Below are 16,925 nucleotides of genomic sequence, written 5' to 3'. Positions count from 1 at the left end.
CCAAATTTACATTTTTCTAAGTATGTTAACTATAAGCTTACTAATGTTCTAAAAATTGGAAAGAAGTATTTAACAGACATTTTTATAATATTCTGTGACACTTTCATTTAACTAGACAATACACAATGCGGTCCGTTATGTGCTGACCACATCAGATTTTTTTTTTTATGATACGTTCATTGTAAATCACTTTGATCGGCAAAAGGTTAAAGTAATCAAATTATTTTTTAGAATATATGTACATATGTATATCATTAAAATTATAGAATAAATTGCGAACAACGAAATAAAAATAAATAAATATAATTGTAGAAATTCGCATTATTTTATCGTATACATTCATCTGAGGGCGGTTGCAGTTAATGGCTTTACTTTCTTTTTCACAATGATATTCTTTAATATTGCATTTATGTAACTTGTGTGTATTTCCATACATACATATTATGTATGTACGAGTATCATACACAGTGTATGTAGATAAAAAAATAATTGCATTCTTTAAAATATTTTCCTATTATTTTCTGCAACGGATAATAGCAATTGCATATTATAATAATGATAGAAATAATAAGAGATCATAGATCAGTTGGTAGTTAGAGATGGTCGTAATGATAAATTTGATGGAAATTAATTTTTTTTTTTTTTTGCATTTTTTCCTTTTAGTCGGGCACCACTTCAATAACTTAACAAAATAATGTGGTTAAAATTAAGAAAGTATTATTAATATTATTATTAATAATAATAGCAATAATAATAATAATAATTACTTTTATGTTAGATGTATTTTCGATTCAATTCAATATTTATTAACAAGAAATCGATTTTACTTGTGAAGGTTTGTATTATTCTTTGATTACACTGTATTAATTCTAAAAAGGAATTATATGTAGGTGCATATGTATATATACATATGTATTTAAGAAAGAAAGTTTCCTCACACATCAGGAAAGTGCGATAGGCCCTAAATTTCATAAAGTCGACAAACGTCCTGGTTGATGTAGACGTTTACAATATGGAAAATTAATTTCTGTATCACCATGACTTTAGTTCACATAAAACTAGAATTGCGTATGCGAAATTCTTTAAAAAATTAAAACAAAAACACAAAAGTTTCTTGTTTTGTATAAATTGCATAATTAACATTAAAATTTTAATTTCGATATTAATCAGGACTATTTCAAGTCTACAAAAATGATTATCTTTTTCTAGAAAATATTGATATCATCGCAGCAACAGAAATAAATTCTTTCTTCTTAAAATAAATCTTTGTTTTGAAGCTGCCCACTTATGTATGTACATACTTATGTAATTTTTCTCTAAGCCACTATCATTATTAGTCATTATTATTAACAATATTAAAAATTAAATTTAATTAATATTATTATTGAAAAGTAAATAATTGAAACGTGATTTAAAAATTATTGATAATGGTGTCATTGCTATTCTATTCTATTATTATCTTCAATATTTGTGTATAATTATTGATTGAAATGATATTTTACTGAAACTTTCCAGTTTTGAATTTTATTTTATGATTAAGGAAAGGTAACATACATGTAATTTAAAAATTAATTATTGAGTTTCATTTATTGGAAATGTGAAAGCCAATGAAAATTAATTTTTTTCAAAGATTATCTATTACTTGAGATAAGTAAAGATTCAATAAACTAAAAGATCTCTTCAATAAATTAAAAAAGCTTAACAGGTTCTAAAGATTTTCGTCATCATCAGGATTTTACAAAATCCGCCAATATTTGACAATTAAATATAATTTGGTGATATTGGAAAAAAATTTTTGGAAAGCTTTAAACGAGTTTTCTGGATAAATTAGAAGTGATAAAGCGATTCTAATTGTTTTTCTTTATTTCCAAGAACTCATACAATCCGTCAATATATCATGTACATTAACATAAATGTAAATGTTCCTACACATTATAAAAGATGAGTAAAAATTATCGAATGTTTTTCATCATAATTTATATATTGAATTAATAATAATTAAATTTCTATTAATAAACGCGATTATATATAAGTTTATTACTACTATTTTAAAATCATGTAACAAAAATAAAAATCATTTCGTATCTTCATTTTAAGAAAATAATCCTCAGTATACGAAATAAAAAAAAACCTTACTTTTAAGAATCAGGAAATAAAAACATTTTTGATTATAAGACACATATGATCTTAATACATGCGCAGAAATCATCAACTCTCATGACTTAGCAATTCTATAAATTTTTAAATAATTCAAATTTTTTATAATCATTCGAGTTATTTTAATCAAGCAACTGATACCTAGTGGATAGCGTTTTTAATTTATATACAAACATATATTGCTAGTATTGGATAAATACTGATTTATTTATTTATAGAAATAAGTTCTCATTATATTAAATAGATGCTATTACCTTGTATGATTTATTTTCATACAAGTTCTAACAGCATTCTACATACTGTATATCATAAGGTCACTGATAACATTATTTGTGTTATAAATAAGATAACTTTTGTACACTGTTGAGAACAAGAAATGCAATAATTACTTTTGAAATGTATAAGACTTGAGAACTCAAAATTGGAACATATTAGTTCAGTTTTGTTAGTCATACAATGGATCCATTAATGTTATTTGTGAATGATACTGTAATAAAAATTTCTGTAAAAATCCTTTATTGTCTAAAATAGAAACTACACATACGACTGTTTACGACTGTCTTTTTGACCACTTGTGCAAATATTTTCTTTGTTTACAACTTTTTTCTATATATATATGTACATATATATACTATATTCTCACGAATTAGGTATTTACAACTTATTAAATGATAATAATAAAACATCTAAGATTTATAGGTTGATTACATACAAAGATCACCAATTGTTTGTGAGAAGCAAAAAATTCTGTGTTTTATTATTTTTTGTTTGGATACCATAGAATCATGCCAAAAAATTTTATTAAGCGTAATAATTTATTTTTTTGTGGTGCGTTTCTCAATCATCTGGGCTTTTGTCTGTCTGTATCATGTGACATCTTAATTTAAAATAATATATTTTTCTTCAATAAAAAACAACAAAAATAATGTTCATATGGTTTATTTTAATAAATTAGGGAAATGATTTTTTAGCTTATGAGTGAAAAAAAAGAGGAATGATTAATTATTTTAATGGTGAGCTATGACGCAGTAATAAATTACACTTTATTGATTGGGTTGTACAACAATATTTCGGCTCGCATAAATCATCGGCAACTGGGTGATTTTCAAAAAGATATTGGTTTTTTTAAATATAAAGCATAAACATAAAATTTGGAATTATTATATTTATGCTTTATACTTAATTTTTACTTCAAATATTTTCCTTTGTAAATTGAAAAAGAAAATGTCTTATCAGGAGACTTCGAAGCAATCAGGTTTACCTTTATTTTTATGTTAAATTTTAAATGTAAAATTATTTTGAAAATACTAAAGTTGTGTCAAATGAAATATAATACTTTTCTAGAATATACAATTAATATTTTAAAATCAAATACAAATATTTTTTCCATAAAACAACGGAACAATATGGTTTTAAAGAAACGCATCTCAAGGAAGGGAGATTGGAAGAATTTCATCTTTAAAACGGGGTTCAATGCAGTGAAATACCACCGCCTAGGAACTTCTAAGTACTATTAAATTATTATTAAAATACACAGCTTTGAAAATATTTATTTTAGTTCAAAAATAATAACAACAGATTTTTCATACCTCCATCTTATAAAATTTACTTTAAACATACTTACGGGATGACACTGCTACCCTAGAGAAAACAGTATGAAAATAAGGCTGTTGCAGATGTAAAAACACTCTATTTTACTCTTTAACTGGTGAATCCTTAAACAAAATTTATTTTGTTAATCTTATTTCTCTTAACCCACTCAAGAATTCATATGTAGTTATTGAGTTAAAGAAAAGAATAGCCGAAAATTGCCATTCTACATGCAAGTTGAGCGCTTTCTCTTTCATCAAACATTTTCCATCCATATTATCGAAATGTAAGACGAACAACTAAATTTGTCCAACTGAATTCTACTTTAAGCTTGCAAATTAAAAAAATTGGTAATGTAGATTCAATTTTTTTATTTTTATTTACTTATTTAGTTTTTTTAACATTTTTAAGCTGCTTTAGTTTTTTATAATAATTCTATGAAACGATAAACGGGTCAACTTGTCTAAATGTATTAAAAAAAATTAACATATTAATTATCGATTTTATGATTCAATTTTTTGATGCTTTAATTAATGCTTCAATTTTAAAATTGCTCTCATTATCACCATTAGTAATAATAAATTTTATTTTATTTTATTTTTCTTTAAGAGATCTGGTTCAGATGACGAAAATTAAAGATCACGCGATAAGCCAGCCCGGTCAAAAGACAAATCTGAAAATAAAGGAACAATAAAAATTTTGTTAGTAATGTGCAAATTATGACAAAAGTCCTTACAATTAAATTTAAAAATTTAGAAAAATTCGAATGGAATTGTTATGACAATTAATGTTAGTATTAATTGATCACGCCATTCTAATAGAAAATCTATTATTTTAACAATATGATAGACATTTTAATAGATGTGTAATATTTTCCATTAAAATGACATAAATTTACTATTTTATAATAATTTACCTTTAAATTTATACAATGAAAGCTGCATACGAAAACTCGATTTTCACAAATTTTATTCCCGAATTATTACAGCTTTCGTGCAGAATTCCTGTAATTTTAATTAAAATAAAATGAACGATATTTTATTTGTTTTAATTCTCAATCAATTTCTTTTGTTGATTTTCATACTTACTTGTAATTAAACAATATATTGCAATAGACTGATTCAAATAAAACTTTTATCATAAAGTGATCGGCAATCAAGAATTATTTTCATAAGAAGCTTTCATTTGCCAATTATTATACAATTACTGTCAGCCTGCTTACAAGAATAATAATGCTGGTTCCAAGTAACATAAATACTAATACTCAAAAGATCTTTAATTTCGTCAATAATAATAATAATAATAATTATGATAATAATAATAACAAATTTATAATGATTTTAATATATTTACAAGTAAATTTTTGGTAACATTAGTCTTTGACGTTTTCCAGATAATTTTTTTTTACTAGGTATTGTTTCAATGCGTGGTGGCACTGGTTTTATTTCTTCCTGAATATGACTATGGTAATAATATGGCTTAATTGTATGCATTTGTGTTTTTACATTCGTACAACTTTGAGTATGTTCTAATGGATATTGATAATGATGACTGTTACCACTGTTGTTATTACTATTACTGCTGTTATTACTATTATAATTAATGTCATTTTGAAAATTATCATTATTATTATTGTTGTTATTATTATTATGGTGCTGACGAGTGCTATTTGCTTTTTTATTTGATTCTAAGTTACTATTTTTATTACTATTATTACTACTATTACTATCATTCTTATTAATACTATTATGACTAACACGAATTAGACTACTATGATTTCCGCTATCGCCTTTTGATGAGACAAATTGCTGTTGTTGCTGTTGTGTTGGTGGTAGTGGTAGAGGTTGCTGTTGCTGTTGCGGTGGTAAATGGTGATCGTGATAATGTTGGTGATTATTTTGCGGTTTCGGCGGTGATGGTGTTGATCTTTCACAAATAGTTTTGTGTCGATGAATTTCTTTTGACAATGGTGTTAAGCCACGAACATAATCATATATATGATCAATTTCATTATATTCATCAGCAATTTCACTATTTACTGGTTGACTCTGTTGGTTATGATGATGTGATGACATAAATAATTGATGATGATAGTGAACATTACTTAAATGTTTACTAGTATATGAATCATAACTGGCACTTTTACATAATACATAACCAACTTCATGATTACTGTCACCATTAACAGCGTTAGTACTTAAACTAATTCCAGGTGCAAGTGGCGTCATCATTAATGGAAGTTTATTACCACGATGATGACCCAATTTTATATTTTTTTTGTCTCTTTCATTATCTAATTTTAAATCAACAATTTCTATTCGATCTCTTGCGTCGACTAATAAACGTTGAGCTTTCTCATAAAATCTTGAATATTCAATAAAATGTTGTAACTGTTCCATATTTTTAGCTCTCTGCAATTTCATTTTTGAATTCAATGGCACTGGCACTAAATCGCTTTCCTTTTGTAATGGTAATGCAAATAAACGGTCAACTTCAACACAGCCTAATAGACGTAATTCCGGTACAAAGGGTTGTTTTAAATCTTTCGGTGTACTACCATGAACTAATCTAAGAGGGGAAAATAAAAACTGTAGCATACTTATAGACAAGTCGTTATTATATAAAGAGTGTATGTAATTTTACTAATTGGTTTTAATTACTCTCAATGATTTTATTGACTTACCTAACAATAACTGGCATACGTTTTAATAATAAATTTTTCACCGAATGTACTCCACTAATGCTGTCTTCTTTAGCAATTGGTGAAAACTTAGCTTTGGTTTCTAGCGGTAAATTAACAATTTCATCTTTTAATGTTTTACATTGTAAAATTTTTCCATTATCAGCAATTGTTGTTAATATTTCGCCGGCATATATTGTTTTATTCATATGATTACATCGAAATGTTTCACGTACTAGAACACGAAAATTACGACGTTTTGATAATTCTAATACTGTACTAATACAACGTGTTGAGCGTCCATCTTCACTTAATAATTCAAAATAACCTTGATATGATTCCGGTATAAGCACCTTTGAACCAACATTTGTTGGTTTACGACCTTCTTTAATTTTTAATGGTTGGGCTAAAATTTTATATATTTTTCCAGCACTTAAAAAAAGTGCTGTTGATTGTAATGATGGATTGGATAAGGTAGGTACACCCAAATTATGATGTTGTCCTTTTACAATTTTAGCTATAGCTGGTAAATCTTGTTTAGCAAAATCTGGAATGTATAATGGTGGTGTATCTCCAAACCGAGAAGCGGCTAATATTATTTGACCATCAGTTGCAGCCATTTCGGAAATTTGGTTTAAAATGCTTTTTCAATATGAAAACGCATTTATAGAATTAAATTCGAGCTTAATTTTAAATATCACTTCAATTTATTGCATTTAATGATATTTGATCGTGCATTAGGTAGTTTATTTTTCACAATGTTTTTTTTTTTAAATAATCTGCAAGTGTTTTGTTGCGATTATGTGATACAGTAGGTGGACACCTTCTGTATTTAGCTGAGCGGCGATGATTGCTTTTTACATTTTAAATGATATTTTCTAGATTTTCTATTAAGACCACCTGCTCAAACAGTTTTTACATTTTCACAGATTTGCAACTTTTATTAGTATTAATTCGTTTTTTAAATTCCTTTTTTCTGTCCGAAGTCTCGTGTATTTGATGGAGCATTTAATATATTGATCTAATTTCTAATTTTTTTGAAAGAAAATCCTTGCTATTTATTGTAAAAATTTAGTAAATTTTCTAATTATTACAAACTTCGTTAGACTTGTTCATATAGTAGTTTCTGTTCATAAAAAAAAAAACAAAATAGAATTTCATATTTAGTTAGATATGCTGATGTCAAAAGTTTCAAATCAAATATTGATGACTTTTGTTATAAACAATAAGAAACAAGACAAGAGAAGAGTAGATTCAAACTATAGATCAGAAAAAGTTGCATTAAATTTTACAAAGGTTTCTTTGATTATTCTGCAAATTGAAATAATACGATTATATGTATGTAGGAATTAATTAGTACCAAATATAAATATTTATGTATATGTATTAGTAAGGAAGATCTGCATATTTAAAGAAACGAGTGAATGTTGCTAACTGGAACAAAATTGCTCGCTCTTACGGAAAATGTATAATTTGTAAATCAATGATGGAACATCAACTTCTTACTTGATGCACAGTCTGATGAGGCCCAATCAAATGTCCCTGGAAAACATAAGATAAAAAATGTATAGAATTAACTATGTTTTTTAGTTTTTTCGGTCTTATTGTAGTGAAATATTGAGGTATACGAAAACTGTTTAATTTTTGAAATATGTCTGTATTGGTGTTATATAATATTTGTATTTATATTGGCTTTTTCCATTGAAATGTAAATGTTTGGTACGTGCAATATTAAAGTTGTGAAATTATAACGCTTTTTATATAGTAATACTTTTTGGTTTACCTAATCCTACCTCGTACATTGAAAACCGAAATATGCAACGTTCGTGTACAGTTATTAACATTATATCCTAGAGTTCCTGTATTCAAAGATAATTAATTTAAATTAAATATAGTTTGGTGTAAGTTCCTGCATATATAAATATTGTCATTATTTATGTATGTGTACATGTGTATATGTATGACAAAATTCTTTAAAAATATGTAACTAGATCACAAACTAACAAATATTCGAAAACATCTTTTCATTATGATTTGATGCAAGGATTTCTGAGAATATTCAAAAGAACTTAACCTCATGTATATGTATATGTGTATGTATGTTTGTGCAAAAGAACGCGTTATAAGTGCATACATGCATTCAATTCCTACTATCGAAGTACCATATTAATTACTTTCAAAAGACAATCAATAACGAGTTTAAGAGTATAAAGTTTTCTTTTGTAAAATTTAATTACAAAAATTAAAAATCCCAAACAAAAATATTAAAATTTTTTTTTTTTCATTTTCCATGTCAGAACTATCTGCATCAAAACGAAAACTCTTGTAAGTTAACTGTGTACATGTAGGTACTTATTTAAATATAGTAGATCTAAAACTACAACACATTTACATATGATGTACATATGTAGGTAAATATAATTGTATAAAAATTAGATGTACGCATGCACTAAATAAATCTCCTGAACAAGATGCTCTTGACAGTTAACAAGTGAATTGAATCATGGTGGTCAATATTACTTTGTCCGTTAGGTTTTTCTTGCTTCTATTTACTTTGTATAGTTTGAATGTTATTGTCCGTGATTAAAAAACAAGAAAACCCGTGACATTGTAGAGATTTTAATTTGATCGCCATGATCATTACCAGCATAGAATTTTATTTTATTAATAAAATTTATTTTTATATGCGCGTTCATATGTATGTATACGTAATAGCTACAAAATTTCATTCATTTAATGTAGGTAAACATTAAAGGCACATTAGCCGCAATAGATTTACATATATTAATTTTATTTAGATTGAGTATTTTAAGCTTTAACTTAAGTTCATTTCTATATATTCATGAATGTATGCATGCATGTGTGTAAAGAAGAAATATGTATTAAAATTTTCATTAAATATTTTTAAAGTGCACTTAGCAATGACATATATGTAATCTGAGAAGGGAATCTAGACTATATATTTTTTATTTGTAAAGCTCTGTATTTAGCCTGACTTTGTAACACAATGAAACTGTGAAGATTTTTTTTTTATACGCGTACGAAAGTATGTTCGAAGGGCAGCGATAACTCAAAAACTAATTGAGCTAACTTCACCAAATTTTCACAAATGATTTATTATAGTAAGTGCCAGAACCCTATTTAAATTGGACATGATCGGGGTACCGGTTCGGGCAGCTGTCATACAACTTCAAAAGTTATTTGGCTATATCTCAGAAACTACAAAAGCTATGATATTGAAATTTCACACAAGCGAATATATTAGTAGGGTCGATGTGCTTCATAAAATTCGTTAAAATTTCTTGGCTCTTTCTGGTATCTGCCATACAACTTCAGTAGTAGTTTGGCACACACAGTATTTTGAAAAACACATAGTACTGAAAATTTGGATAAATTAATATATGGTAATACGGGAACTTAAAGTCATAGTCTGTCCCATAGTCAGTTATGGCATACATATTCACACATAGGATAACAAATTCGTACAGGTATCACAGAGTTGACAAGGTCAACTCTATTTTTTCTCCTTTAATTTGGTCTTAAACTTTGTCTTTGCAAAGTTCGAATAACGTTAGTTATTCTATTTATTTTCGGTATATTTATTTAATTTTCAACAATATAATGAAATTTTATTAATAAATAATATATTAATTATTTAATATTAAAATAATTGGAAATGTTAAAAATGTGAAACCCGCTCACTAAAAATATTATGCAGCCTTGTTTAAAGTTTAAGTAAAAGTTTAAAATTTTCAAATGTTAAGAAGTAAGTATAAATTTTATCTTACGTGAAAGCCAAGTCAAAGACAGGTTAAAGACCTTCTTGGATACTACAACCAGGGCCGCTTTGGGAGGATCTTAGGGTTTAACATGAACCAGGTGAGAATTCCCAACGATACCTTGACAGGACATTGCAGGCTTTACAGTCACCTTAGAAGGCTGAACTTAGAAAGCGAGAGCACTTGCAAATTTTGTAATTAGGATGAGGATCTTTCAGAAGGAGATTTCGGGACCGTCACCCACAGGAGAGGGAAATACTTAAATTACACACTTACTACGGGAGAGTTGTGGTCTGCCCGATCTTTTAAGTTAGCCGAATACATCAGGAAGGTGATTTTAGAGGGGGTGTTGTAGGAGTGTATCCCACATCTAGTGAGGGAGGAGGGGTACAATAGATTTTTATATACTGGTTGCACTTACCCCATCTGTACAATCTACAATCTTACATGAAACATATAATACTTTAAAACCCGAAAATTTAGAATAAGTATATCTAAAAAAAGAAACGTACTTACATACATACATATATATTTTGAATTTATTAAATTAAATTTTCTATTCGTCCGTTGCGTTATCGGTTTTTTCTCTTAGAAGACATTAAAAAAAACGAGACATTAAAAAAAAACGAGAAAAAATAAAGTTGACCGTGTTAACTCTGTGATACCCGTACGGATTTGTTGTTCTATGTGTGAGTAAATATTGCATAGCTGACTATGGGGCAGACTATGAATTTATTTTTTTATTTTTTTTTATTTTTATTTTATCAATCTAATACAATTTTTTGTTGTTTTATACAATTAAGCCTTAAAAACTAACGAATAACTAATAATTGTATGTACATTGATAAGTTGAAACTATACAGTAGTGTAAGGCACACTAGTGTTGCATCTCAGTATCAAAATTTCAGTACTGTATTTTCAATATTTTCTAAGATAAAGAAGAAGTCGACTCAGAGTTCGACACTGATCAAAAACATACACTTGAGTTTATATCTCAGACCATTATTTCTTAGCGCTACAAATGGTAAGGTGAATTTAGTATACCCTTTGAACATACGTTCGTGCGGGTAAAAAAATGCTTCAACGTCAAATTTGATGCAATAAAAAATTTGATGCAACGTCATTATAATTGTGTTTGTCTACCTATGCACTGGTGAGCATAAATATACATGTAAGTACCCTTATTGTATGATAATTAAACAAAAATAAAATAAAAACGATCCATACGAATGTTTCTAAGCTCACTGATGCCTCATTGCATTTTCATTTTTCCGTATTTTGTTTAATTTAAATTTTTCTTTTTGTTTAACTAATTTAAATTAATTTCAAAAATGTTTTTGATTTCATTTTCTAACTTTGTATTTCTCTACTTGTTACTGGCTATTTTTCATTATATTTTCTTTACAGTTTTAAACAAATAACACAATTACGTATACGTATATGAAAAACAATAACGCATATAGATGGGTATAGGTATATTATTTGCATGATAGAGAAAGTTCATTAGCATGTACATCAAGTTTAAGGTTAGTTTGATTGATATTCGAATAATGTTAGTAATTTTTGTTTCTGTTATACCTTAATTCTGTCATGTAAATTTGTAAGTATAATGATTAAATATAAAATATTATTAATTTAATTGAAAATTCATTCGAAAGATGACGGATAAGAAGTAGATATCATACTTTGCGCAAATAAATGAAGTTCAGTAAATTATTTCAAGCTAAATATCCATGTATTCATTTTGAAACTCGTAAAAGTTAAATTATAACGCAGTAGATTTAGGCCAAGCATTGTGAGATTTTCTGTTGGTCATATAAGTACATACATAATCTATAATAAATTTTATTCTTTTGCATTATTTAATCATATGGTAGAGTTTATTTTTTGAAATGAGTCTCGAATATCCACAGAATATCTGTTTTTAGTATTTCGGACGCTGGTATTTCGGACAAAAGAATAAACAAGTAATAAATGGAAAAGCAACATGTTGTCCAACTTGTTTATTTTCTACTTGATGCTAATGTCAAAATACTTGTATGAAAACGATTAAATTTTTTATGTGCTCCCTCTTGTTTAATTGTTAAGTTAATTAATGACAATATGTAGAAGAAATTTGAGAGAATAGATTATTAAATGTTTTTGTTTCGCTATTTTAACATTTTTGCATAATTTAAAATTTTTTTATTTTACAAATTAAAATATAACTTAAAAAATTGATTTTTTTTTCTAATATGTTTAGCCAAAAATTTCACTATATCGCGTTTAAGAAGAATTAATTTTCGTTTTATATTTTAAAACTTTCTCTAAAAATAAAATGAAAAAATTTCAAATATTAATTACATTTATTTTTTTATATGAAAATAAATAAAAAAATGTTTGTAAAAATATTTATAACAGTAATTTTTAATTTAATAAAAAAAATGTATATTTTGGTACATAAGTTTTGCCGGAAATTACAAAAAAATAAGCAGAAAAAAGTACACGATCTACGCATATTTGTAAACCCATAAAATGTTATCAATGCTCATATTCACAACACTGGAAAATTAGCATAATACATTGGTCATCTCTGTTTAAAAGTAACAAACAGGGTGAGTACAAAATTATAAGATATAAGTACAAAATTAATTCTCTCACTTATATTAAACAATAAACGGTATCTATAGTACTGTTCTCATCCAGTTTAGTGCGTATACGATTTCATCATAGCGAGGACTCAAGTAGCAAAGTGCCTACACATTATTCAATTTTATCAAATGATAACTAAGAACACGAGGAAATAATTCTACGTTTTCTACCTACAACTGACCTGGGTCATTAGATAATTTTGAAAATTGCGAAAATAAAAAAATATATTTTCACAAATTTGAAGAATTATTTTTGGGTATCTCAAATTAGAAAAGCTTTTTTGCGAAAATTAATGTCAACTTTTCGTAAACGGACCACAAACCTATTATTTTTAGCCAATTGTATTACGTGAACCCCGAAAGACCCTATACTTGAAGTTGAATTTACTTTTATTTAAATATTTATGTATATGATAATTTTTAATAATCATACAAAGATACAGATTTTTTTCTATTATTAGGTTATACAACACGTTCTGTTTAAATTCTTAATCAGCATAAATTAATAGTCAAAAATATTAAAAAAAAAAGTTTAAAAATAATTTTAACCTAGATTTCGCTTTGTTTTCTTTTTTCTTTCTTATATTTTCCAACCACTAAATATGGAAAATTGTCCACTAAAAAAAATAAAAATAAATGGTGGTTGTTGTGTACAACAAAAAACTAATAGCCACTGAACTCTTTCACATTAAAAATATGCAAAAATATTCGTAATATTTGATCATCATACGTTTTTTACATGTGATTGCCATTGGACAATAATTAGCATACTTTTGTCAAATTCGTAAACCAGAGAAAGTGATTTCCGAAAGTTTATTGTATTTTTTATTTGAATAACAGAAAAAAAAAAACAAGAGAATTTTATAGAAAATTATTTGTGTTTCGCCGTGACACTTAATAATTTTTAGGGGATCCAACATGTCATTTGTCAAGCGTTCGCAAAATGTTTTTCTTGTTTTTTGTTTTTTTGTTGACACAGTTGTTTGTTTTGTGTTCGTGTTGCTTTTTTACACCGCCGCGAATAACATATGACGTTTTTGTAACTGTATTTTTTTTTTTACTTTGCTCTGTCATGTTTGTTTTGTTTTCTTATTAAGTATTTTCGTCAATATTTTATTTATAGTAATTATTAAAATATTATTTTTTGATATTTTTGTTTTATTTCTTTTTGAGTATAAATTATAAATGGTTAACATTTCTTTAAGATAAGTTCGTTATTAGCATAATATTGCAATAATGTCAATGACAGTATTAAAAAAGAACAAACATAAGAAATTTTAAATTAATAATTATTTAATTGTGTATATGTGTATGTGACTTTTACTATTAGAAACTGAAAGTTTATAAAACGAGAAAGTGTTGTTTAGCTAAAAGATCGTAAAATCATTCAATATAATTTCTAATTTTTTTTAATTAATATGAAAATAAACAAGTTAGTGCAAATATAAATTGTCAAGTAATCCTTTTTGGTAGGACAATGCAAACTACATTATACTCCTGAAGTTTTCGTGAATGGAACACTGTTTTGTATTAAAATTCTGTCAGACACATTCTTACAAGGCACACGGGGAGCATTATAAATTCATAACGATGTCTTTTTATTATAAAGTGCTTAATTGTACAGCTTCCTAAAATTTTTGCTGTTCTTAATTAGCTCTTCTTTTTGATTTCAGTACAAATTATATTTTAATTTTTTTTATTTTATTTATTTTTACAGAAACTTTTATTTCAAAAATTTTTACAGAAAAGGCCCCATTCAATGGCGACATTCTAGTTGCTGCAACTGTTATTATAACTTAAAAAAACCTTTTTCAGAAATGCACGTTTTTTAAAATGATTAACGCTTTAGTAAAGTAAACAAAATAAAAGTTTAAGTAACAACAATAACTCTGAAAATTGACACAAAAATTTCAAGTAAAAGTGAAAATGAAAGTTCATTTTTTTCGATTCTACAGGTATTGTGTGTCATAGTTTTTTTGTTAGTAAAATTCATGAAATTCAATTTATCAGTGTATCTATATTAATGTATGTTTGCCTTTGTATTTGAATTAATTGAATTTATAGCCTGAGCTAAAGATTTTTTTTTTAATTTTCAATTTCAACTTTAACGCAAACTGTATGTATACATGGTTCAGTGTAAATTTTTGTTCGAACTCAAAACTTTTCTGGACTGACTATATTGAATCGCTAGCAAGGACCATAACTTCGCTTACTGATAAGAAGATCTGGACTTGTCTGAAAATAGACATCGCTAAAAATATATTTCATGCAAATATAAGATACAATTTAGTCAACTGGCGTTCTTGCTCAGACATCCTACTAAATAGGTGTGGGAGAATATTGAACGGGAATAATATTGTTCCCGTTCTGGGACAAAGGGCCAGTCCCAGAACGGGAACCCGTGGTCGTCCAGAACAGGAAGGACACTGCAAAGTCGTCTGCTGGGACACCGCTTTCATCAGAAGCAGAAATACTGGATGGGGCGGATCGTCGGCTGCCCTCCTTCTCGGCCTACACAGGGGCGGAAAAGACAAAGTTCTGTCCAGAAACCCTGGCTGGCAGGTGGAAGGATGCGCAGACTCAGGACGTCGAATTATAAGCTGTTTTATAGCAACAGCGGCGGAAAGGTAAGGTCATGCATATTAATTAAAAGTAACTTAAATGCTTTTCTGTTGCCTCTTTAGAGCAACAAAGATTTGATTGCAGTCAGTCTCGAGGCCTGTGACCGGATCTCTTAGTGAGCCTCAGTATACCTGCCCTATGATTCCTAGGGGATGCTTCCACCTAGTAATCTGAGAGACACGGTGAAGAAGGCACAGTCTCTCAGTACTGACCTCTTCATTGCGAGCGATGCCTACGCACATCACGTGATCTGGGGGAGCTAGAATACCAACACTAGAGGTGAATCACTTTTTGATTTTCTTGAGTACTAGCCTCACACTATGTAATAAAGGCTCAGAGCCCACTTTCGTTACTCAAAATAAGCAGGAAGTTATAGACATAACTATTGCCTCACATATTATTTTTGGCTTGGTTGCGAATTTAAAAGTATCGCAAGAGCATTTCTTTTCTGACCATCGCTATGTATAATTTGAATTCGTTGCTCGGCAGAATTCTCCTCTGACCTTTAGGAACCGTTGGCGGACTGATTAGCCAAGGTTCCGAGACTCGCTAAGCGATCTCCTTGGACCCGAGGTCCCTTCAGACCTCGACAGTATGGTCTGCACACTTACTGGGGCCATAAATGGCGTCTCTAGGGAAGCGTGCTCTTTGACTCGGATAAAAGGCAACAGGAAACCACAATGGTGGTCCGATGGGTTAAAAGCCCTTCGTAAAAAACGTAGAACTCAGTTTAACAAGGCTTAGTTCATCAGGGCACCATCTGATTGGTGCACTTATAGAGATGACCTGAGAAAGTACAAGAAGGATTTGAGGAAGGCTCAGAAGTCTTCCTCGATAGAGTTTCTTGGGCGGGTCTTGGTAAGTGACCCAGCCGTGCTAAGCTACTTGATGGCTCCTGGACCAATTCCGCTTCGGGGTCTCTGCAGCTGCTCCGAATAGTCATTTGGGCGGGTCCTACGCAGAAGCAGTGATCACTGAGAACTCATGCTTCCAAGAACGTGGAATTTTGCTAAGGTGGTCTTCATCCCTAAGGCTGGGAGAAGTTCTCACAGCTGCCCTAAGCATCTTAGACCTGTCAGTTTAACGTCTTTTCTATTAAAAATATTGGAAAAGTTGATGGACTTATACATAAGGAGTAACCTTAATCCAAGACTTACATCTCCGTCACAATAATTTGGATCCTCCCCTCCGAACTGCGGGGAGCATACAATGGCTGCCTTTCTGGCTATCACTCAGGCGTTGTCGGGGCTCTCGATTCATGGCTCTCTGGTTGCTCTGATACGCAACATGCTGTCAGGCAGAACAGTCGGGGCTAGCTCTGGGGGATCATGAGAAGCTCTCCTCTTCTCAGGAAACTCGTAAATAATCAATTACTTGTATGCCTGAAGGAGGAGGGCTACAAGGTGATAGCTTGCGCTAATGACTTGACTGTCTGGAAAGCACCTTTATGCCCTAAATTGTCTGATG

General features: G+C 28.7%; 2 protein-coding genes across 5 annotated transcripts in view; both read right to left on the bottom strand.

The window, feature by feature from the left end:
• The window catches only part of LOC129607386 (organic cation transporter-like protein), a 65,990-nt gene extending 62,072 nt beyond the window's left edge, over window positions 1-3,918 (bottom strand). Inside the window, exon 1 of the mRNA XM_055518367.1 lies at window positions 3,782-3,918. The gene's annotated coding sequence lies outside the window, so the exon portion shown is untranslated. The remainder of the gene's footprint in view (window positions 1-3,781) is intronic.
• A 210-nt stretch (window positions 3,919-4,128) lies between these two features.
• LOC129607264 (signal transducer and activator of transcription B) overlaps window positions 4,129-16,925 on the bottom strand; it is a 72,426-nt gene continuing 59,629 nt past the window's right edge. Inside the window, exons 2-7 of one of the 4 annotated variants that reach the window (XM_055518135.1) lie at window positions 8,211-8,286; window positions 7,788-7,969; window positions 6,431-7,553; window positions 4,836-6,315; window positions 4,664-4,751; window positions 4,129-4,420 (exon numbers count right to left, since the gene is read on the bottom strand). In XM_055518135.1, the coding sequence (XP_055374110.1) occupies window positions 5,097-6,315; window positions 6,431-7,047 (1,836 nt within the window). In that variant the 5' untranslated portion in view covers window positions 7,048-7,553; window positions 7,788-7,969; window positions 8,211-8,286 and the 3' untranslated portion in view covers window positions 4,129-4,420; window positions 4,664-4,751; window positions 4,836-5,096. The remainder of the gene's footprint in view (window positions 4,421-4,663; window positions 4,752-4,835; window positions 6,316-6,430; window positions 7,554-7,787; window positions 7,970-8,210; window positions 8,287-16,925) is intronic. The other 3 variants (XM_055518133.1, XM_055518134.1, XM_055518136.1) reach the window with 3 other exon arrangements.

The sequence above is a fragment of the Condylostylus longicornis genome, unplaced genomic scaffold (genome assembly GCF_029603195.1).
Source record: "Condylostylus longicornis isolate FDR11 unplaced genomic scaffold, ASM2960319v2 ptg000027l, whole genome shotgun sequence".
NCBI classification, from domain to species: Eukaryota; Metazoa; Arthropoda; class Insecta; order Diptera; family Dolichopodidae; genus Condylostylus; species Condylostylus longicornis.
Note: the sequence above shows the minus strand (reverse complement) of the source record. Positions and strands in the feature narration are given on the sequence as shown.